Genomic DNA, 24,368 nt, shown 5'->3' with positions numbered 1-24,368 from the left:
ACAGATTTAAAATGTTTAAGAGTTCTTCACTAACACAGTGCCAAGGAATCCTTGCTGAGAAAAAAAAATGCTTGAAACATACTTGGTTTACACAGCTCAATTTCACTTGCTTCAAGCAGTCTTACGCCCAGGAGAGAAGAGAGGCCATGGAAGCCTTTACCGTGGCTGAAATTCCACCATAGAAAAGTGGTGGAGTGTGTTAGGATTCACGTTCTGCAATCCTAATTCAGTCATTCTGGACTGGCTTTTTCTAATTTCCTCTCACTCTGCTCCACACACCCATGTTTGTGCTGTAGTCATAGAATCTGGCATGACTCTGCTACCTCAGAAAGAGCATGAATTACTTTCAATTTCAGTTTAAACACATCACTATACTGGAAGAGAGGACTGGCTTGCTCAGTCTTCTTTACCTTTGATAAAGGAGAGACAAAGGGGTGGAAGGAGCAAGTGAGCAAAGGGTGAAAGGCAACTGGAACCGTTCTTGGACTCCTGGTGTGTGGAGCAGGTATGTCCATCTTTTATGTGCTATCTAAGATTATTTCTGATTCAATGTGACAATTGAAGAGCAGATTGCTTATTGTCTGGAGGGCAGAGGTCTACAGCTGGCTTTATTTGGGGAGCTACAGCTTCTCTGTTTGGATCAGTAGGGCTGCAAAGTGACAGGCACACTGTGTCTTCCTGGATGTGCTGCTTCTGGAAAGAGCCCTTATGGGATTTTGCCTGTCTTGCTTTGTCTAGCTCTGTGGCTGGCATTTGAACTCAGAGAACAAGATATTTCCTGCCAAGGTGGTTACAGGAAATTATAACTTAAAGAGATCATTTCTTTTCATCTTTGTATCAGTCATACTTAAGAAAGCTTCACAGAGAGAGCTCTGAAAATTTATCTATGTACAGATAAATTTAGTACCCACATAGCTGATTTTTAATAATTAAAGATTTAAAATCTCATCAAAACTCTCATTCTCTTCTCCTTCTCTCTCTCTCTCTCCTCTCCCATCTGTTCTTTTTGTTGGTTTGCTTTTCATGGTTATGAAGTTGGAGCTGTTTGTAGCATTTAAAAAATGTATACCATCTGGGTTTAACAATCCCTTTGGATAATTCTTCTGTAGATCAAATTTAGAAAACCAATCCTGAGTAGGACTGAACAGCTGCACTTTGTTAATTTGAAGTTCAGAATTTTGTAGCCCATTCACAGTAAGAAATCAGAGATCTACAGATCAGTGGGTTTTTCTGTTTGTTTGTTTGCTTTTTGAGCAAAGAGAACAAAGAAGCAGTTTACTGAGGCAAAAGCAAAAAGGCATACTCAGGGGAGAGTGTGGGGGCATCCTTGTAGGGTTTTTTGATTTCATCTTTTTTCTTATTTTTATCATTGAATGGATGGGGTATTTTTGATTAGAGGTAGAATATTCATTGGAGAAGGCAATGGCACCCCACTCCAGTACTCTTGCCTGGAAAATCCCATGGACAGAGGAGCCTGGTAGGCTGCAGTCCATGGGGTCACTAGGAGTCGGACACGACTGAGCAACTTCACGTTCACTTTTCACTTTCATGCATTGGAGAAGGAAATGGCAACCCACTCCAGTGTTCTTGCCTGGAGAATCCCAGGGATGGGGGAGCCTGGTGGGCTGCCGTCTATGGGGTCGCATGAAGTCAGACATGACTGAAGTGACTTAGCAGCAGCAGCAGCAGCAGAATATTCATCGAGGGAGGTGTGTGTGGGGGGCTTCCTAAGTGGCTCGGTGGTAAAGAATCTGCCTTTTAAGCAAGAGATGCCCGAGTTGTGGGTTTAATCACTGGATTGGGAAGATCCTCTGGAGGAGGAAATAGCAACCCACTCCAGTATTCTTGCCTGGGAAATCCCATGGACAGAGGAGTCTGGCAGGCTACAGTCCGTGGAGTCACAAAGAGACACAACAGACAATGCGTGGATGAATGATTTATTAAGGGGAAGACAGAACTGGTTTTTATAAAGTTGTTTGCAGTGGTTCATCTCACATCTTCCTACAGCTTCCTGTAACCTTCCCTTTAAGGAGGGAACTGGACAATTCTAGGAATTATAGTATGGTTTAGAGGCTCCTGTTTCCCTTTGTATTCTTGATTTCCACACTGAAGAACTAGACAAAAGCAAATGGTGCAGGAGCAATGTATGAAACTGCTTGCTGCTTTTCTCTGATAAAAATTTTTTTATTTGTAGACCTTGTTTCTTAGTAACCTGGAGTTCACAGATTGTGTTCAAATGCAGAACCTAATGGACCAATCTGTTCAGTGCAATTTTTGTGGATAAATCTTCATCTAATTCAACAAACATGTTCTGAAATTCTATTTTCTGTTGTGTGCTATGCTTAGATACAAGCTTATAGTATCTAATTTTATTATCAAAACATCCACCATACTGGGTCTATAATTTTTCTCACATTACCCCTATAATTATCTTTAAAAACTTAAGTTTAACTAGGTGGGGCTCCTTGTTTAAGACTACATGAGTAGTAACTAATAGAGTGATTCGTTTGTTTGTTTGGTTTTTGAAGTCTCTTTTGATAGTATTAAATGTATCTAGAATGTTTGACCTGTAAATATAAAACAATATTTTAGATAATTGAATATAATATCATGCTTATACATTCTGATAATGAAATATGCATAGATATTATAGGGAACTTTTAGCATAATAGCAACCAAAAATATGCCAAGAGATCCACGGTATAATAGTGCTTTTAATATTTAATTTTTCAAATCAAACTTTGCCTTAGAAAACAGTTGCAAAGAAATCTCATTTTCTTTTCATATAGATTTACCTAGTGGTCATCTTTTGCTACATTTACTTTATCTCTCTAAATATATTGGGTTGGTTAAAAAGTTGGTTCAGGTTTTTCTGTAAGATTCTAAAAAAAATAAATGGCCTATAAGAAGGGCTATTGTTAAAAGGAAAAAAAAAAACCCCACCCCAAACCCAAATAACAAATATTGGAGATTTGCAGTTCTCCACGACTGAAGTGATGTAGCAGCAGCAGCAGCAGCAGTAATTAGTGATGTTGGGCATTCGTAAAAGCAGTCACATTTTGAATTGTTTGTATACCAGTTTTGTTCCAAGGAAGTCTTTCATGAAAGTTGTCCTTGGTTTTGAGGTTTGGGATTAAGCTAAAGAGAAACAGTAAAGTCTTTTTAGGCTTTTCTTTTATGCATCTTCCCTGGGCCTGTGTGTGCCTTTTCAAATTTCCCATATATGTGCTTCTTTAAAATATCATAATTTTCCAGAGAGTCTCTCCTCAGGGCTTCTGATCATCTGTTGTTTGTCTTTACCCTGAAAAGGAAAAATTCAGCTTCTCCTCTCAAGTTTCTGTTCTCCATATTTCACTTCTGGTCATCAGTTATGTGGGCATATAATCATAGTAAACAATTTTGACTCGCTAATTTTTCAAAGTTAGTCCATACTCCACAGTCTACAGGTTAAGGGTTGAGTCCCTCAATTCAGACACAAATTGCAAGTCTAGGTTGTCACTTGGGCTTCTAACTGGCTATACAGTGGAGGTTCCCACAGTCTTCTCCTCAGGTTCAATAATTTGCTAGGAAGGTTTACAGAAATCAGGAAAAATAGTTTACTTGCTAGGTTACTGATTTATTAAAAAAAAAAAAAAAAAAAAAAGATACAATCCAGGAAGAGCAAGAGAGAAGAAATGCATGAAAGTAAGAAAGGGGTAGGAGAAGGAAATGGCAACCCATTCCAGTGTTCTTGCCTGGAAAATCCCAGGGACAGAGGAGCCTGGTGGGCTGCCGTCTGTGGGGTTGCGCAGAGTCAGACACAACTGAAGCGACTTAGTAGCAGCAGCAGCAGCAGCAGCAGCAAGAAAGGGGTATGGAGTTTCCATGTTCCCTCTGGACATGCTATCCTTTGGAAACCTCCATGTTTATCAAGCCAGAAGCTCTCTGAACCATTTTAGTTAGCTTTTTTTTTTTTTTTTTTTTTTTTCAGTTTTTTAAATAGAAGACTCATTCAATAGCTATGGTTGATTAAATCATTGGTCATTGATGATTACTCAACTTTCAGCTCTTCTTTGATCCCCAGAGGTTGGGGAATGAGGCTGAATGTTCCAAGTCTCGAATAGCATGGTTGGTTCTTTTAAATATGAACTTAGCTGGGTTTGTGCTTTATGCAGGCTTCCCATGTGGCTCAGTGGTACGGAATTGGCCTGCCAATGCAGAAGGTGCAGGAGACAGGGGGTTCAATCTCTGGGGTGGGAAGATCATCTGGAGTAGGAAATGGCAATGTGTTCCAGTATTCTTGCCTGGGAAATTCCATGGACAGAGGAGCCTGGTGGTCTACAGTTCATGGGGTCACAAATAGTCAGACATGACTGAGCTACTGAATAGCATCACACATATATTTTATGTATCATTGTTCATTGTTCATTTTTCTGTAACTAGGTCATGTCTGACTCTTTGGAACCCCATGGACTACAGCATGCCAGGCTTCCCTGTCCTTCACCATCTCCCAGAGTTTGCTCAAATTCATATCCATTGAATTGGTGATACTATCCAACCATCTCATCCTTTGTCATCCCCTTCTCCTCCTGCCTTCAGTCTTTCTCAGGATCATGGTCTTTTGCAGTGAGTCAGCTCTTTGCATCAAGTGGCCAAAATATTGGAGCTTCAGCTTCAGCATTGGTCCTTCCAATGTATATTCAGGATTCATTTCTTTTAGGATTGGGGCTTAGTATGTTGTAGGCCTTTAGTGCATGGTAACAATAACTTGGATTTTATTATTATTATTATTCTTGAAGTAAAATTATAGATAGTGATAATAGTTTGTGTTTTGTTAAAAACATCATCAGAGATTTGAGGAAATGATGGAGGAAAACCTCTGTAGTATGCTAATTCTAGGTTACCTGTTGTCTCATGGAAAGTACAGAAGTCTTACTGAATTTGAAGTTGACAGATGCCTTGTATAACTCTGCCTGTAATCTTATCTCTACTAGAAAGCTCTTGTATAACTCTGCCTGTAATCTTATTTCTACTAGAAAGCTCTTCTAGGTTGCCATGGCATCAGGACCCAACATGATGGACCCCATTTGTCTGGTGGAAAATGACAATGAGATTCTGTCAGTGAACCAGAAAGCTCTACAGATTCTTGAGAAGATTTCTCAGCCAGTGGTGGTGGTGGCCATTGTAGGACTGTATCGTACAGGCAAATCCTACTTGATGAACCGTCTTGCAGGACAGAACCATGGTGAGTGTTGTACTTGGTTAGAGCCCAGTTGTTTGATTCTAGCTGACAGCTTAGTTTCCTAGTTTTCTTCCTTGGTCATGTGAAGGGAGAAACAAATTCCTCTGAATAAGCCAATCTCCCACTTCTAATTGTCACCACTAAATCACTACCTTATTGTGATCTATTATCATGTTCTCTGTTTTATTCCTGTAAAGCAAAATTTCTTCAACATATGCAAAAATCCTACCTTATCCTACCTGATTAAATACTGTGTTCTTGCAGTTGTCTTCTCACTTTCAAAACATTTTGTTTTTCATTGAATATTCTCAACAACATATAAAGATATTTCATTATCTATCATCTTAAAAATTCTTCCTGGATTTCATATCCTATTGGGGCTAAAACCTCTTGAACTCTCCTACATTTTAAAAAATAATTTTTTCTGGAAAAAATACAATCTCAATTTCTATTTTTTACTTTTTTTCCATGCCCGTATCTCACTGTAATCCACTTCTCCACTTTTGAAACTCACCATTCTTTCAAAATGCTCTTGTTACAGTTAGCCATAGCTTCTGTTTTATCTGATTCATGGATACCTCTTTATCTCCATGCTGGTATCATTATCACGATTAATGTCACCTTCTCCTTGAAACAGAGAACACACAGGGTAGGGCATTCTTGTTGAGGTAGAGACAGCACCATCACATGTACTAAGGTACTCACATTCTAGAAAGTCTGACTTTGTAACCCCTTGGTGGCTTAGATTATCTGCTGTGATTGCATATTGCTTTCTCCCCTCCCTTTGCAGGTTTCCCTCTGGGGTCCACAGTGCAGTCTGAAACCAAGGGCATCTGGATGTGGTGTGTGCCCCACCCCTCCAAGGAGAACCACACCCTGGTCCTTCTGGACACCGAGGGCTTGGGGGATGTGGAAAAGGTGAGGTGGAAGGTCACAGATAAATCCTTTGTATTCTGGGTTTTCTCCTTATTGCTTGATGATTGTAGAACTTTAGCTGCTATCGTCTACTTGTAAAATCCAGAAATCAACTATAGTAAATGAGGCAAACTATGGTTTGTTTGAATCCCACTTCTAAAAAAAAAAAAAAAAAAAAATCCCACTTCTAGGAAAAGTTATTAGGTATATATTAAATCAAATATTTTATTTCTTGGCACTGCATGGATGACTTGATTTCTTTTAATAAATAATTATTGAACAGCTGAATTCTAGGCCTTTGGACTTAAGGATGTAGATTGTGTTGGTGGTTTAGTTGCTAAGTTGTGTCTGACTCTTGTGACTCCACAGACTGTAGCCCACCAGGCTCCTCTGTCTGTGGGATTTCCCAGGCAAGAATACTGGAGTGCATTGCCATTTCCTTCTCCAGGGGATCTTCCCTGACCCAGGGATCAAACCCGAGTCTCCTGCATTACAGGTGGATTCTTAGGCCCAAATAAGGTAGATATCAGTGACCAAAGTAAAGGTCTTGTTCTCAAAGACCACACATGTACAGTCAGATTTAATAAAGGGTGATTGGTAAAGAAGCAGGTTGGAGAGAGGAGGAATTTGAACTACATTGCAATCACCAACTCCTGTCAATTCCCTGAGAGCTCTGGGCAAGAATGGTCCTTTTGAGTTGCTCTGACTTGGGACAATGGTGCTAGAAAATTATCGAAAAGTTACTTTGGGAGCCTTTCTAATTAATACGGCTAACACCTGAAGACTCTTTCACTGGCACTCCCAACAGCTGGGGAATAAGTCTTGAAAGCTGATCCAGGCAGGACTTGACAGTTTCCATCACTTACAGTTAAGTTATAAAGGTGTGTTGGTAAAGAAGAGGAGAAACATCAATCTGGGTGAGAGGAAGGATTTTTGGTTCATCTTCTTAGCTATCAGACGAAGAGTGTATTTAAAGGTTGGAGTTAAGAGATGGGTTTACATTTTCTATGATGAAATTCATCAACTGCTCACAGAACATTTTAGAAAGCTGTGAGATACCTCTAGATGTGATGGTTCTATAAAACATATGTTTGTCCTACAAGAAACATTTTAAGATGGATTTTTTCGGTATTTTAGCTTTCTACTAATGGGTGAAAGAAGTTACATTTCTTTGTTTCATTAACTTCAGACTTATTTGGAAATAGTACCTAAATTTCTATGGCTTTTAATATATCTTCCTAAAGGAGAATTAAAATTCTGTTTTTATCTTGAAAGTCATATACAAACAATGATATAGTCTTGTTGTTGAAATAATTGATTGTTTGCCATAAATGCCACTTCTTCTTCTAATTGATTATTTTCTAAGACTGAGTTTTGGGGAAATAAAGTAATAAATAGAATATTTTCCCCCAAATTCCCATATAAAATTGTCCTGACATAAATCAGTTTTTCCATTTGCTCTAGGCAGCAGCTTAAATACACTCTTTTTTTTTGCATTTTAATTTTTTTAATTTTATTTTTTTAATTTTAAAATCTTTAATTCTTACATGTGTTCCCAAACATGAACCCCCCTCCACCTCCCTCCCCATAACATCTCTCTGGGTCATCCCCATGCACCAGCCCCAAGCATGCTGTATCCTGCGTCAGACATAGACTGGCGATTCGATTCTTACATGATAGTATACATGTTAGAATGCCATTCTCCCAAATCATCCCACCCTCTCCCTCTCCCTCTGAGTCCAAAAGTCCTCTATACACATCTGTGTCTTTTTCGCTGTCTTGCATACAGGGTCGTCATTGCCATCTTTCTAAATTCCATATATATGTGTTGGTATACTGTATTGGTGTTTTTCTTTCTGGCTTACTTCACTCTGTATCATCGGCTCCAGTTTCATCCATCTCATCAGAACTGATTCAAATGAATTCTTTTTAATGGCTGAGTAATACTCCATTGTGTATATGTACCACAGCTTGCTTATCCATTCATCTGCTGATGGACATCTAGGTTGTTTCCATGTCCTGGCTATTATAAACAGTGCTGTGATGAATATTGGGGTACATGTGTCTCTTTCAATTCTGGTTTCCTCGGTGTGTATGCCCAGCAGTGGGATTGCTGGGTCATAAGGTAGTTCTATTTGCAATTTTTTAAGGAATCTCCGCACTGTTCTCCATAGTGGCTGTACTAGTTTGCATTCCCACCAACAGTGTAGGAGGGTTCCCTTTTCTCCACACCCTCTCCAGCATTTATTGCATGCAGATTTTTGGATCGCAGCCATTCTGACAGGTGTGAAGTGGTACCTCATTGTGATTTTGATTTGCATTTCTCTAATAATGAGTGATGTTGAGCATCTTTTCATGTGTTTGTTAGCCATCCGTATGTCTTCTTTGGAGAAATGTCTATTTAGTTCTTTGGCCCATTTTTTGATTGGGTCATTTATTTTTCTGGAATTGAGCTGCATAAGTTGCTTGTATATTTTCGAGATTAGTTGTTTGTCAGTTGCTTCATTTGCTATTATTTTCTCCCATTCAGAAGGCTGTCTTTACCCCTTGCTTATATTTTCCTTTGTTGTGAAGAAGCTTTTAATTTTAATTAGATCCCATTTGTTTATTTTTGCTTTTATTTCCAGAATTCTGGGAGGTGGATCATAGAGGATCCTGTTGTGATTTATGTCTGAGAGTGTTTTGCCTATGTTCTCCTCTAGGAGTTTTATAGTTTCTGGTCTTACATTTAGATCTTTAATCCATTTTGAGTTTATTTTTGTGTACGGTGTTAGAAAGTGATCTAGTTTCATTCTTTTACAAGTGGTTGACCAGTTTTCCCAGCACCACTTGTTAAAGAGATTGTCTTTACTCCATTGTATATTCTTGCCTCCTTTGTCAAAGATAAGGTGTCCATATGTGTGTGGATTTATCTCTGGGCTTTCTATTTTGTTCCATTGATCTATATTTCTGTCTTTGTGCCAGTACCATACTGTTTTGATGACTGTGGCTTTGTAGTAGAGCCTGAAGTCAGGCAAGTTGATTCCTCCAGTTTCATTCTTCTTTCTCAAGATTGCTTTGGCAATTCGAGGTTTTTTGTATTTCCATACAAATCTTGAAATTATTTGTTCTAGTTCTGTGAAAAATATGGCTGGTAGCTTGATAGGGATTGCATTGAATTTGTAAATTGCTTTGGGTAGTATACTCATTTTCACTATATTGATTCTTCCGATCCATGAACATAGTATATTTCTCCATCTATTAGTGTCCTCTTTGATTTCTTTCATCAGTGTTTTATAGTTTTCTATATATAGGTCTTTAGTTTCTTTAGGTAGATATATTCCTAAGTATTTTATTCTTTTCGTTGCAATGGTGAATGGAATTGTTTCCTTAATTTCTTTTTCTACTTTCTCATTATTAGTGTATAGGAGTGCAAGGGATTTCTGTGTGTTGATTTTATATCCTGCAACTTTAGTATATTCATTGATAAGCTCTAGTAATTTTCTGGTGGAGTCTTTAGGGTTTTCCCTGTAGAGGATCATGTCATCTACAAACAGTGAGAGTTTTACTTCTTGTTTTCCAATTTGGATTCCTTTTATTTCTTTTTCTGCTCGGATTGCTGTGGCCAAAACTTCCAGAACTATGTTGCATAGTAGCGGTGAAAGTGGGCACCCTTGTCTTGTTCCTGACTTTAGGGGAAATGCTTTTAATTTTTCACCATAGAGGATAATGTTTGCTGTGGGTTTGTCATATATAGCTTTTACTATGTTGAGGTATGTTCCTTCTATTCCTGCTTTCTGGAGAGTTTTTTATCATAAATGGATGTTGAATTTTGTCAAAGGCCTTCTCTGCATCTATTGAGATAATCATATGGTTTTTATTTTCAATTTGTTAATGTGGTGAATTACATTGATTGATTTGCGGATATTGAAGAATCCTTGCATCCCTGGGATAAAGCCCACTTGGTCATGGTGATCTTTTTAATGTGTTGTTGGATTCTGATTGCTAGAATTTTGTTGAGGATTTTTGCATCTATGTTCATCAGTGATATTGGCCTGTAGTTTTCTTTTTTGTGGCATCTTTGTCAGGTTTTGGTATTAGGGTGATGGTGGCCTCATAGAATGAGTTTGGAAGTTTACCTTCCTCTGCAATTTTCTGGAAGAGTTTGAGTAGGATAGGTGTTAGCTCTTCTCGAAATTTTTGGTAGAATTCAGCTGTGAAGCCGTCTGGACCTGGGCTTTTGTTTGCTGGAAGAGTTCTGATTACAGTTTCAATTTCCGTGCTTGTGATGGGTCTGTTAAGATTTTCTATTTCTTCCTGGTTCAGTTTTGGAAAATTGTACTTTTCTAAGAATTTGTCCATTTCTTCCACGTTGTCCATTTTATTGGCATACAACTGCTGATAGTAGTCTCTTATGATCCTTTGTATTTCTGTGTTGTCTGTTGTGATCTCTTCATTTTCATTTCTAATTTTATTGATTTAATTTTTCTCTCTTTGCTTCTTGATGAGTCTGGCTAATGGTTTGTCAATTTTATTTATCTTTTCAAAGAGCCAGCTTTTGGCTTTGTTGATTTTTGCTATGGTCTCTTTTGTTTCTTTTGCATTTATTTCTGCCCTAATTTTTAAGATTTCTTTCCTTCTACTAACTCTGGGGTTCTCCAATTCTTCCTTTTCTAGTTGCTTTAGTTGTAGAGTTAGGTTATTTATTTGACTTTTTTCTTGTTTCTTGAGGTATGCCTGTATTGCTATGAACTTTCCTCTTAGCACTGCTTTTATAGTGTCCCACAGGTTTTGGGTTGTTGTGTTTTCATTTTCATTAGTTTCTATGCATATTTTGATTTCTTTTTGATTTCTTCTGTGATTTGTTGGTTATTCAGAAGTGTGTTGTTCAACCTCCATATGTTGGCATTTTTAATAGTTTTTCTCCTGTAATTGAGATCTAATCTTAATGCATTATGGTCAGAAAAGATGCTTGGAATGATTTCAATTTTTTGAATTTATCAAGTTTAGATTTATGGCCTAGGATGTGATCTATCCTGGAGAAGGTTCCATGAGCACTTGAGAAAAAGGTGAAATTCATTGTTTTGGGGTGAAATGTCCTATAGATATCAATTAGGTCTAACTGATCTAATGTATCATTTAAAGTTTGTGTTTCTTTGTTAATTTTCCATTTAGTTGATCTGTCCATAGGTGTGAGTGGGGTATTAAAGTCTCCCACTATTATTGTGTTATTGTTGATTTCCCCTTTCATGCTTGTTAGCATTTGTCTTACATATTGCGGTGCTCCTATATTGGGTGCATATATATTTATAATTGTTATATCTTCTTCTTGGATTGATCCTTTGATCATTATGTAGTGGCCTTCTTTGTCTCTTTTCACAGCCTTTGTTTTAAAGTCTATTTTATTGGATATGAGTATTGCCACTCCTGCTTTCTTTTGGTCTCTATTTGTGTGGTATATCTTTTTCCAGCCCTTCACTTTCAGTCTGTATGTGTCCCTTGTTTTGAGGTGGGTCTCTTGTAAGCAGCATATGGAGGGGTCTTGTTTTTGTATCCATTTGGCCAGTCTTTGTCTTTTGGTTGGGGTGTTCAACCCATTTACGTTTAAGGTAATTACTGATAAGTATGATCCCGTTACCATTTACTTTATTGTTTTGGGTTCAGGTTTATACACCCTTTTCGTGTTTCCTGTCTAGAGAATATCCTTTAGAATTTGTTGGAGAGCTGGTTTGGTGGTGCTGAATTCTCTCAGCTTTTGCTTGTCTGTAAAGCTTTTGATTTCTCCTTCGTATTTGAATGAGATCCTTGCTGGGTACAGTAATCTGGGCTGTAGGTTACTGTCTTTCATCACTTTAAGTATGTCTTGCCATTCCCTCCTGGCCTGAAGAGTTTCTATTGAAAGATCAGCTGTTATCCTTATGGGAATCCCCTTGTGTGTTATTTGTTGTTTTTCCCTTGCTGCTTTTAATATTTGTTCTTTGTGTTTGATCTTTGTTAATTTGATTACTATGTGTCTTGGGGTGTTTCGCCTTGGGTTTATCCTATTTGGAACTCTCTGTGTTTCTTGGACTTGGGTGATTATTTCCTTCCCCATTTTTGGGAAGTTTTCAACTATTATCTCCTCAAGGATTTTCTCATGATCTTTCTGTCTTCTTCTTCTGGGACTCCTATAATTCGAATGTTGGAGCGTTTCATATTGTCCTGGAGGTCTCTGAGATTGTCCTCATTTTTTTAAATTCGTTTTTCTTGTTTCCTCTCTGATTCATTCATTTCTACCATTCTATCTTCTATTTCACTAATCCTATCTTCTGCCTCCGTTATTCTACTATTTGTTGCCTCCAGAGTGTTTCTGATCTCATTTATTGCGTTATTCATTATATTTTGACTCTTTTTTATTTCTTCTAGGTCCTTGTTAAACCCTTCTTGCATCTTCTCAATCCTTGTCTCTAGGCTATTTATCTGTGATTCCATTTTGATTTCAAGATTTTGGATCATTTTCACTATCAATATTTGGAATTCCTTCTCAGGTAGATTCCCTACTTCTTCTTCTTTTGTTTGGTTTGGTGGGCAACTCTCCTGTTCCTTTACCTGCTGAGTATTCCTCTGTCTCTTCATCTTGGTTATATTGCTGCGTTTGGGGTGGCCTTTTTATATTCTGGTAATTTGTGGAGTTCTCTTTATTATGGAGCTTCCTCACTGTGGGTGGGATTCTATCAGTGGCTTGTCAAGGTTTCCTGGTTAAGGAGGCTTGTGTTGGAGTTCTGGTGGGTGGAGCTGGGTTTCTTCTCTCTGGAGTGCAGTGGAGTGACCTGTAATGGGTTATGAGACATCAAAGGTTTTGGAATAATTTTGAGCTGCCTGTATATTGAAGCTCAGGGAAGTGTTTCTGTGTTGCTGGAGAATTTGAGTGGTATGTCTTGTTTTGGAACTTGTTGGCCCTTGGGTGGAGCTTGGTTTTGGTGTAGGTATGAAGGCATTTGATGAGCTCCTATTGCTTAATGTTCCCTGAATTCAAGAGTTCTCTAATGTTTTCAGGCTTTGGATTTAAGCTTCCTGCTTCTGGTTTTCAGTTTTATTTTTACAGTAGCCTCTAGACTTCTCCATCTATACAGCACTGATGATAAAACATCTAGGTTAAAGATGAAAAGTTTCTCCACATTGAGGGACACTCAGAGAGGTTCACTGAGTTACAAGGAGAAGAGAAGATGGAGGGGGTAGTTAGAGGTAACTGGAATGAGATGCAGTGAGATCAAAAGAGGAGAGAGCAAGCTAGCCAGTAGTCACTTCCTTATGTGCGCTCTATAGTCTGGACTGCTCAGAGGTATTTACGGAGTTGTACGGGGAAGAGGAGAGGGAGGAAGTAGACAGAGGTGGCCAGGAGGATAAGAGAGAGGAATGAGAAGGAGAGAGATAAATCCTGCCAGTAACCAGTTCCTTAGGTGTTCTCCACCGTCTGGAACACACAGAGATTCACAGAGTTGGATAGAGAAGAGATGGGGGAGAAAAGAGACAGAGGCCACCTGGTGGAGAAAAAGGAGAGTCCAAAGGAGGAGAGAGTGGTCAAGCCAGTAATCTCGCTTTCAGGTAAACTTGGGTAGTGAAATTTGGGTTTTTAAATGTACAAAATTGACAACAAAAACCAAAGAGCAAAGATTAAAAATCTAGAGTAGAGGTTGGATTTTCAAAAATACAATATTAAAGAAAAGAAGTAGAAGGAAAAAGGAAGAAAGAAAAAACAAACAAACAAGAATTATTAAAAAAAAAACCCACCAACAACCATCCGAAGTCTTTTTTTTTTAAAAAAATAGTAATAGTAGGTTATAGAAATAAAAATTAGAGGAGAAATAGAAGACTTAACAATTTAAAAAAAGTTAGAAAAAAAAGAAAAAAGAAAACAAACAAACAAACAAACAAAAAAAGGAATGAAATTTAAAAATAGTAAAAATATTTCTGGCCCTTCTCTGATGTTGTGGGCCGTGTGGGATCAATTCCAAGGCGGTTCCCTCTGTTTAACTTCTTCTGTTTGCTGGTTTTTTAGGCTCACTAGTTCAGTCACGCTGTGGGGAGGGGGGATGCTGCAAACAAATAGCACTGTCGTGTGCACACAGTGTCTCAGCCCCGCTTGACCTGTCCCTTCTCGCAGCGCACAAACTGCTCCAGCTCTATGATGCTCAGCCGGGAACTGTCTGGGGCCAGCCCTAGGCTGCGTGCACGTCCCCAGTCCAAGCCGCTCAGGTTTGGCGCTCAGGCAGCCCTCAGAGGCACAGATTCGGCTGGGACTGCGCTTTGTGCCCTTCCCAGGTCTGAGTAGCTCAGGAGTTTGGCGAGCGCAATCGCCGCGGCTTGTCACCTTTTCTGCAGCTGCTGCTCAGCTTTCTGGGTGGACCGCTGGCACCCCCCATGAGCAGATTGTGACTGTCCAGCACCCCCATAAGTCTTAGCAAAGAAGCCTGCTTGCAGTTAGGTAAGTAAAGTCTCTCCGGGTCTGCAATTGCCCCTTTCCAGTCTGTACGGCTCTGGCTGCCTGTCCCCGGCAGGGGATCGCCTGCAGCCGGCTTTTTCCGTTCTGTCCTTTGTTCTGTGCTTGGTCCTGGTGGTGTCTTACGTTCGAGCTTTTCGTGCGGTAGCTATCCCACAGTCTGGTTTGCTAGCCCAAGTTAGATCGGTCTGGTTGCGCGTGGGGCGTTCCTGCCCGATTCTTACAAAGCACCGCAGCCCGCGCCTCCCGCGCTTCCCTGCCCTGCCCCCACTTCCCAGTGGCGGATGCAGGCGTCTGTGCTGCTTTTCCGCTGGGGGAGTTACTGCTGGGCTTGTAATCTGTTGGTTTTAATTATTTATTTATTTTTCCTTCCTGTTATGTTGCCCTCTGTGTTTCCAAGGCTCGCCACAGACTCGGCAGGGAGAGTGTTTCCTGGTGTTTGGAAACCTCTCTTCTTAAAATTCCCTTCCCGGGACGGGCTTCCCTTCCCAGGACGGAGCTCCCTCCCCACCTCCTTTGTCTCCTTTTTCATCTTTTATATTCTTTCCTACCTGTTTTTGAAGACAATGGTCTGCTTTTCTGGTTGCTTGATGTCCTCTGCCAGCCTACAGAAGTTGTTTTGTGGAGTTTGCTCGGCATTGAAATGTTCTTTTGAGGAATTTGTGAGGGAGAAAGTGGTCTTCCCGTCCTATTCCTCTGCCATCTTTACAGTTCCCTCCTAAATACACTCTTTACAGTAGAAATAATATATAGATTTATGCTACTATTTAGAAAATGCTATGATTTATATAAACAAATTAGCCTGGCCTTTAAGGCCCTTCATCAGGTTGCACTAGAGCTTCAAATTCACTTCTCCACTCACCCTCTGCTCCAGTCAAATGAAATAGCTCTATTTTAATTATAAGACCCCGGTATTCTCCCATCTCTAATTTTGCCTCTGTGAGTGCTCCTGTCTATGGGATCACCTTCATTTCCTGAAGTCCACGTTTTACCAATTCTTTAATACTCAGTTCAAGACTTCGAGGAAACTTTCATGTCACATTCTTTCTCCAACTTTCATAGCTCGGTTCTTCCTTTACAGACATACATTTTAATTTAATGTTATAGCTATCAGTTTCTCTGCTTACATACATTACTAAGATGTCAGCTTTCTATAGGTACTGTCATCTTTGCTGCAATTATTGTTATGGATGTTTGTCACTTATTTGAAACAGGCATCCTGAAAGGAATAATTGTCATTTTTAACATTGCTTTCTGAAATCTAAGAACAGTGGGAGAGTATTGAGTAACTTTTGTAGATATTTAGGAGCTGTGGCTCAGATCATGAACTCCTTATTACCAAATTCAGACTGAAATTGAAGAAAGTAGGGAAAACCGCTAGACCATTCAGGTATGACCTAAATCCAATCCCTTATGATTATACAGTGGAAGTGAGAAATAGATTTAAGGGCCTAGATCTGATAGATAGAGTGCCTGATGAACTATGGACTGAGGTTTGTGACATTGTACAGGAGACAAGGATCAAGACCATCCCCATGGAAAAGAAATGCAAAAAAGCAAAATGGCTGTCTGGGAGGCCTTACAAATAGCTGTGAAAAGAAGAGAGGCTAAAAGCAAAGGAGAAAAGGAAAGATATAAGCATATGAATGCAGAGTTCCCAAGAATAGCAAGAAGAGATAAGAAAGCCTTCTTCAGCGATCAATGCAAAGAAATAGAGGAAAAGAACAGAATGGGAAAGACTAGAGATCTCTTCAAGAAAATTAGAGATACCAGGGAACATTTCATGCAAACATGGGCTCGATAAAAGACAGAAATGGGATGGACCTAACAGAAGCAGAAGATATTAAGAAGAGGTGGCAAGAATACATGGAAGAACTGTACAAAAAAGATCTTCACGACCCAGATAATCATGATGATGTGATCACTATTCTAGAGCCAGATATCCTGGAATGTGAAGTCAAGTGGGCCTTAGAAAGCATCAGTACGAACAAAGCTAGTGGAGGTGATGGAATTCCAGTTGAGCTATTTCAAATCCTGAAAGATGATGCTGTGAAAGTGCTGCACTCAATATGCAAGCAAATCTGGAAAACTCAGCAGTGGCCACACGACTGGAAAAGGTCAGTCTTCATTTCAATCCCAAAGAAAGGCAATGCCAAAGACTGCTCAAACTACCGCACAATTGCACTCATCTCACATGCTAGTAAAGTCATGCTCAAAATTCTCCAAGCCAGGCTTCAGCAATACGTGAACCGTGAACTCCCTGATGTTCAAGCTGGTTTTAGAAAAGGCAGAGGAACCAGAGATCAAATTGCCAACATCCGCTGGATCATGGAAAAAGCAAGAGAGTTCCAGAAATACATCTATTTCTGCTTTATTGACTATGCCCAAGCCTTTGACTCTGTAGATCACAACAAACTGTGGAAAATTCTGAAAGAGATGGGAATACCAGACCATCTAACCTGCCTCTTGAGAAATCTGTATGCAGGTCAGGAAGCAACAGTTAGAACTGGACATGGAACAACAGACTGGTTCCAAATAGGAAAAGGAGTCCGTCAAGACTGTATATTGTCACCCTGCTTATTTAACTTCTATGCAGAGTACATCATGAGAAACGCTGGACTGGAAGAAGCACAAGCTGGAATCAAGATTGCCAGGAGAAATATCAATAACCTCAGATATGCAGATGACACCACCCTTATGGCAGAAAGTGAAGAGGAGCTAAAAGCCTCTTGATGAAAGTGAAAGAGGAGAGTGAAAAAGTTGGCTTAAAGCTCAACATTCAGAAAACGAAGATCATGGCTTCTGGTCCCATCACTTCATGGGAAATAGATGGGGAAACAATAGAAACAGTGTCAGACTTTATTTTGGGGGCTCAAAATCACTGCAGATGGTGACTGCAGCCATGAAATTAAAAGATGGTTACTCCTTGGAAGAAAAGTTATGACCAACCTAGATAGTATATTCAAAAGCAGAGACATTACTTTGCCAACTAAAGTCTGTCTAGTCAAGGCTATGGTTTTCCAGTAGTCATGTATGGATGTGAGAGTTGGACTGTGAAGAAGGCTGAGCACTGAAGATTTGATGCTTTTGAACTGTGGTGTTGGAGAAGACTCTTGAGAGTCCCTTGGACTGTGGGGAGATCCAACCAGTCCATTCTGAAGGAGATCAACCCTGGGATTTCTTTGGAAGGAATGATGCTAAAGCTTAATCTCCAGTACTTTCGCTACCTCATGCAAAGAGTTGACTCATTGGAAAAGGCTGTGATGCTGGGAGGGATTGGGGGCAGGAGGAGAAGGGGACGACCGAGGATGAGAAGGCTGGATGGCATCACTGACTCGATGGATGTGAGTCTGAGTGAACTCCGGGAGATGGTGATGGACAGGGAGGCCTGGCGTGCTGCGATTCATGGGGTCGCAAAGAGTCGGACACAACTGAGCGACTGAACTGAACTGAACTGAACTGATTGATTGAATATAATTTAAAAGCACAGTTATGCCAATTCTGGTCTATTTTATATGAGCTATGATTAATAAATACGCGTGGAACAAAGAAGTACTAACACTCATCATTGAATGCATAGTACATACCAAGTACTGTACTAGATTTTATGTATATGTTATTTTCTTTCATCCATTGAGGGAAAAGAAATTCTTATGAAGATTAGAATCACTTTATATATGAAAAAATCACGAACGTAAAAAATGTCTTTGTAATTGTCAAAGCTGATATCTGTATTTGCATCTGTCTTCAAATAGTGTCTATGCATGGTGAGTATGTTAACTGAAATAATACATGAAAGCATGATAGAATCAATGGATGAATGAATTTTTAATTTAGGACTAAAATCCTAAACCTCTTGTTTAAATGTGATTTCTAGGGTGACCCTAAGAATGACTCATGGATCTTTGCCCTGGCTGTGCTTCTATGTAGCACCTTTGTCTACAACAGCACGAGCACCATCAACCACCAGGCCCTGGAACAGCTGTAGTATCCTTCCAGAAACTGAACCTCCAAGTTTCACCGAGTTTGGTGAAAATGATAGAGTCATTTCTCCTTCTCTATCATTTAGTTGCCTTTGGTGGAGCATAGGGGACCCAGGGCCAAAGAGAGTGATGATAATACTTTTTAATTAGGGAAATGTAGGAATTGTGCAGAGGCTGTTGCTTTTCTTTAACCAAGTCCTAGCTATGTGACAGAGCTCACAGAACTCATCCAGGCCAAGTCCTCTCCAAGACCTGATGGAGTAGAAGATTCCGCAGAGTTTGTGAGTTTCTTTCCAGACTTTATCTGGGCTGTTCGGGATTTCACCCTGGAGCTGAAGTTAAACGGTCACCCCATCACAGAAGATCAGTACCTGGAGAATGCCTTGAAGCTGATTCCAGGTATTAGAGCATGACCCGGGCAGTGGATGGTCTAATGGAGGGTGGGATTTACTAAACACTGTCTGTCATCTCTGGGGTTGTGTTGCCCTAATGGTCCGGGAGTGAGCGACAAGAATGAAGACAGAACATGAAATCTGGTGCAATGGGTCAGGGGACATGCAGCCTCTATGGGACTGAGGTGCAGAGTCCACCCTGAGTCCAGCTTTGATTCCTAATTGCAGATTACAAGACTATTTTTTATCTTATCTTTCCCAAGACACTACACTGACATAGTCCAGATCTCTTTGTTTTTACCCCAGGCCGTTTCCTTTTGGGTTTGTCTCAACAATCAGCAAGTGCATAGGCAGGGTTCACGCCTGACGCGGACCCGGTGTTCCAAGGTCCATGCTTTCATGATCCCAGTCACACTGCCTTCTGGGCCTGGCCTTGGGGTTTGTAACAAGGAGATTATTCTTAAGAAAAACATGAAAGATAATCGTTAACACAGTTTCTTAATATATGCTGTTTTTCCAGGTGCTATTTCTGTGGAATTTCTCAAGTCTGTGAAAGTATATTATTAGGAATTCCCACTACATCTCCCACTTTTTGTTTTTGCAGGAGTAGATACGCCGTCTGAGCAACTTCTTTTTTCATCAGTTCTCGGATGGTTTTTCTCATGCCTCTGAGGACTAGACACAAAACAGTTAAAAATTTACATCCTGATATTATAGTACCAAGCAATCCTCCTCCTAAAGTTTTAATCCACATCATGGGGTTAAGTTAATGTAAGCTTTCCTCAATTTCTTCAAGTAAATCAGTTTCTGGGAGTAATTGTAAGTGAGCATTCTGCATATTAGAAATAGTAGCCTGTAACTGGGAAATATCTAAGGATAGATTATTATGAATGTGTCCTTTCAAATGTTTAGATAATCGATCCCAAGTATATGCACTTTGATTATACTTACGAGGTATGACACAAAATGAAGAGATACTCCAATCACACTTAAGATGAGTTTGTAACTTAAAATTTTGTACTTCGTCCCCTAGTAGGAGAGCTGCATTTTCTAAATCATTCACTTGTTCACTAATTTCTTGATCTGTGTGGGTTTGACTTCCCCAGGCAGAACTTGCATTTTGGCGCCACTGCTGGACAAATGTAGTCGTTTATATAGTTCGATGCAGTGCCACCCCGGCTATTACTGCTGTCGTGGCTATGGTAATAATTCCCATAATAGCTGCCATAAGGAGTCCAGTAAACATTTTGGAATGTTGTAGTACTTTCTTTATAACTTTTAAAAGGATGTGTTTCAGAAGAGCCTCCCCAAGGTCTGGTTTGATTTACTGGAAGCCATATTCCCCATCTCCTTCTTCATATAACAAATGAGCAATTAGAATTATAAAGTGAAGAATTTAAGCAAGTATATAATTTTCAATCCTGGCAAAAAAGTTCTTGCACACTTTCATTGATAGAAATTGTTCTTTTCAAGAGTACATAAGGATCTCTCACACAAGCCTGAATATAAAATGTCCAGTTTGCACTGGTATTAAATGTCAGGGAATAACATCCATCCCAAATTTGGAGTTTTTTAAGACTTAAAGCCAATTTCCAAATCTCTCCTTGCCCTATTCCTTGATCCAATTGTGAGAAGCGGGGAGACATGCCACTACCATGCCATATAATTGGATGATCTAAATGAGTGGTAATATTAGTATGGTGAAAGACTTTTTGCAGTTTCCAACACAGCCTTTTGTGAGAATTGCAAGACTGATTTTGATGAGAGCAATTAGAGACTGCCTACCCCTTAGGGGACCAGTCCCATACAATTCCATAGGAACCATTAATCAAAATTACTCCCTCAGTTCCACAACAATTATCCCACTGAATATGATTTTGTTTTTTAGTGCATAGCTTGAGATGCTTGCATAAAGGTCTGTCCGATTTGGTGTCATTGTCGGGTTCTGAGTTGTTATAAGCAAAACTCAGACCAGAGAGAAGATGTAGCTAAATCTGAGTATAGTTGCTATTTAAAGAATTGGTGGACAGCCAGGCTTGCACAGGTAATTTAAGACATCCTGTAGCTGGTCCTACACAAATTGGCCAGGATTCATACCCATAAGCAACACTGAAGGGAGTCCCTTCCTCTTGTTTAAAAAGAGGAAGGCATGTAGCTTCAGGTCCTGATATCCAGGAAAAATCATTAACATAAATGAGGATCATAGAATCCCCCTAATCAACAGGTTTTTGTAATGGGGGGTTAGGTATCAGTTCAGTTGAGTTCAGTCGCTCAGCCTTGTCTGACTCTTTGTGACCCCATGAATCGCAGCATGCCAGGCCTCCCTGTCCATCACCAACTCCTGGAGTTCACTCAGACTCACGTCCATCAAGTCAGTGATGCCATCCAGCCATCACATCCTCTGTCGTCCCCTTCTCCTCCTGCTCCCAATCCCTCCCAGCATCAGAGTCTTTTCCAATGAGTCAACTCTTGGCCTGAGGTGGCCAAAGTACTGGAATTTCAGCTTTAGCATCGTTCCTTCCAAAGAAATCCCAGGGCTGATCTCCTTCAGAATGGACTGGTTGGATCTCCTTGCAGTCCAAGGGACTCTCAAGAGTCTTACATGCCCAATAAGTATAATTTTTAGATTCAGCTGTTGCTAGGGGTATGTATACTCACTGCGGTGGTGATAAGAGCAAACATGGCAACACCCAGGTTGTTAGGAGTGACAGCTTTCTCTTCATTTTCTAAGACCTCCTCGATTTCTGTGTTCATCTTTTAATTTGTCCCCAAGTGGGGATCTTGTTCTGATGTGTCGACAGGAGGGGAATCGTTATCTTTGTTTCAAACTGATGCTTTTGAAACTCATTACTGGGATCTCTACATCCCATGTGAAGCATCTCTTCTGTGGGAGTTCACTCATGATATGGTTTCAGAAGATGCGAGGGAATCCAAATGGGTGTTTCTGAATCACTAGTGAAACACAAGCGAAATCCCTTCCCCAGGTTATCAGTTTTCCCCTATGCCATGAGTGTGTTTCTGGATCATACCACCAAACAGGTGGTTTGGGGCAAATTTCTTTTTGTTCCTTAATAAAATGCCATTCTGCTGCAGTGAAATCATTATCTTGATGCCAAAAAATTTAAAGTAAATAGTGCTTTATATAATTTTTGCTGTGGTGGAAGTGACATTCCATCTCCCCCTTTCTGTTTTTGTAACATTTCCTTAGGAATCTGTTAGCTTGTTCTACAATAGCTTGTCGTTGGGGATTATAGGGAATTCCTGTATGATGTTTTCATAGACCAAGCCTTAAAAAATTCCCTAAAAGCAGAACTATTGTAAGCTGGGCCATTGTCTGTTTTTATATTTTGTGGGAGGCCCATAGTAGCAAAACAGCTATGCAAATGTGAAATAACATGTCTTGTAGATTCTCCAGAGCAAGCAGTGCCCAGATAAATTTAGAGTTAATATCAACTATGACATGTACATAAGCAAGTTTTCCAAAAGATGAGTTACGTCCATCTGCCAGATATGACTTGGCCTCAGGCCACGAGGATTAATTTCCCCAGTTTCTGTTGGAGACATGGTTATTGCAACCATCTGACATGTAGGACAAGTGCTCACAATCTGTTTAGCTTGAGCCCGAGTGATGTGAAACTTGGTTTTTAAATATTTTGAATTACAATGTGTCAGGTCATGAAAGGCTGATGCCTCTTTAAAGGCTGGAAATAAAAGGGCGTCGGCTTGAGGATTTCCTTCTGTTAAAGGCCCTGGTAAAATAGTATGAACCTGAATATGAGTAATGTAGAATGGAAACTGTCAGTGTCTAATCACCTGTTGTAAATTTGTAAAAAGTGTATACAATGTGGATGGGATAGTATCCTTAATAGTTGCTGTTTATATATGTTAGTGACATGTACAGAATATTGAGAATCAGATAAGATATTAATTGCTTGGGGAATATTTTGTGATATGTGTATAATAGCTAGAATTTTTGCTTGTTGTGCAGAATATCCAGGTGTTTCAATTACTAGCATAAACATGCCTATATATCCTGCTTTCCCTCAGCTAGTGCCATCTGTAAAATTGAGAGGAACAGACGGAATGGGGTTGACACTAGTAATTCTAGGCAAAATCCATCTTGTTTGTTTTAAAAACTGCAAGATATAGGCAAATCAGGATAGTGGTTGCCAATATGTCCAACATATTGGACAGCTAAAGCTTGTTGCCAAGATAATGGATAATGAATTTTGAAGAGAGTATTTTAATTCCTTGGAAGTTGGTGTAGTCCAAGTAAGGCAGGGATCATGTCCAGTAAACTGTTGAACACACTCTTTTCCTTTTAGAATTATATTGGCTACCATATCTAAGTAAAGGGTAATAAATTTTGTTTGTAAATTAGCTAAGAATATCCATAAAACTATTAAAGGAGTTTGCATAATCAACCCAGTAGGGGAATGAGGGGTGGGGAAGACAAACAACTGAAGAGGCTCTAAAGGGTCTATTCTGTCTATTTGGCAGTTTTATACAGCTTGTTCTATAATTGCTAGTTTTTTCTCAGCCTCAGGAAATTTTTGTTGGGAGCTATTAAGCTCTGGATTTTCTCTTAATAGAATAAATGGGATAGAGAATAAAGTGGAATCCCTAATTTAGGCCGAATCCAGTTAACATCTAGTAATTTTTGTAAGTCATTCAAAGTTTTAATTGAGTCTCTGTGTATCTGCCTCTTTTGGTTTGATTGTAGTATGAGTGACTTTATTTTCTGAGTACTGAAAAGGTTCAGTGTATTGTAATTTATCAGGAGCTATATACAAGCCAGTACATTCCAAACATTCCTTTAGCTTTAAAAACATTCCTATAGGCTATCAATTTCAGGTAGGCACATAGTATGTCATCCGTATAATGAATGATATATGCATAAGGGAATTGCTGTTGCATTGGATGTAAAGTCTTGGCTACAAAATTTTGACAAATAGTGGGACTGTTAAGAATACCTTGAAGTAATACTGTCCATTGAAATCTTTTATGTGGCTCCTTTAAATTAATGGAAGGAACTGAAAAAGCAAATCTAGGTTTATCATCAGGATGTAAAGGACTAATAAAAAAACAATCTCTAAGATCAATAGCAAACAAATGCAAATTTCTTGGAGTCATACTAGGATTAGGTAGACCAGGCTGCAAAGCACCCATTAAAACAATAACAGCATTAACAGCTCTCAGATCAGTAAGCATTCTCCATTAACCAGATTTCTTTCGTGTAATGAACACTGGAAAATTCCAAGGGCTAAAGGACTCAATAATATGTCCTTTGTTAAGTTGTTCATTAATTCATGTAAAGCCTCCATTTTTGTTTTGTTTTGTTTTGTTTTATTTTAGGGGCCACTGCTCTATCTACACAGGTTGATCTGTTTTCCAGTTAA

At 39.5% G+C, this 24,368-nt stretch overlaps 1 protein-coding gene across 1 annotated transcript in view; it reads left to right on the top strand.

Moving 5' to 3' along the window:
* The first annotated feature begins 354 nt into the window (after nucleotides 1–354).
* LOC101120875 (guanylate-binding protein 6) overlaps nucleotides 355–24,368 on the top strand; it is a 37,479-nt gene continuing 13,465 nt past the window's right edge. Inside the window, exons 1-5 of the mRNA XM_004002177.5 lie at nucleotides 355–505; nucleotides 5,016–5,224; nucleotides 6,012–6,139; nucleotides 18,472–18,581; nucleotides 18,780–18,976. Of these exons, the coding sequence (XP_004002226.2) occupies nucleotides 5,035–5,224; nucleotides 6,012–6,139; nucleotides 18,472–18,581; nucleotides 18,780–18,976 (625 nt within the window). The 5' untranslated portion in view covers nucleotides 355–505; nucleotides 5,016–5,034. The remainder of the gene's footprint in view (nucleotides 506–5,015; nucleotides 5,225–6,011; nucleotides 6,140–18,471; nucleotides 18,582–18,779; nucleotides 18,977–24,368) is intronic.

The sequence above is a fragment of the Ovis aries genome, chromosome 1, assembly GCF_016772045.2.
Source record: "Ovis aries strain OAR_USU_Benz2616 breed Rambouillet chromosome 1, ARS-UI_Ramb_v3.0, whole genome shotgun sequence".
Taxonomy (NCBI): domain Eukaryota; kingdom Metazoa; phylum Chordata; class Mammalia; order Artiodactyla; family Bovidae; genus Ovis; species Ovis aries.
Note: the sequence above shows the minus strand (reverse complement) of the source record. Positions and strands in the feature narration are given on the sequence as shown.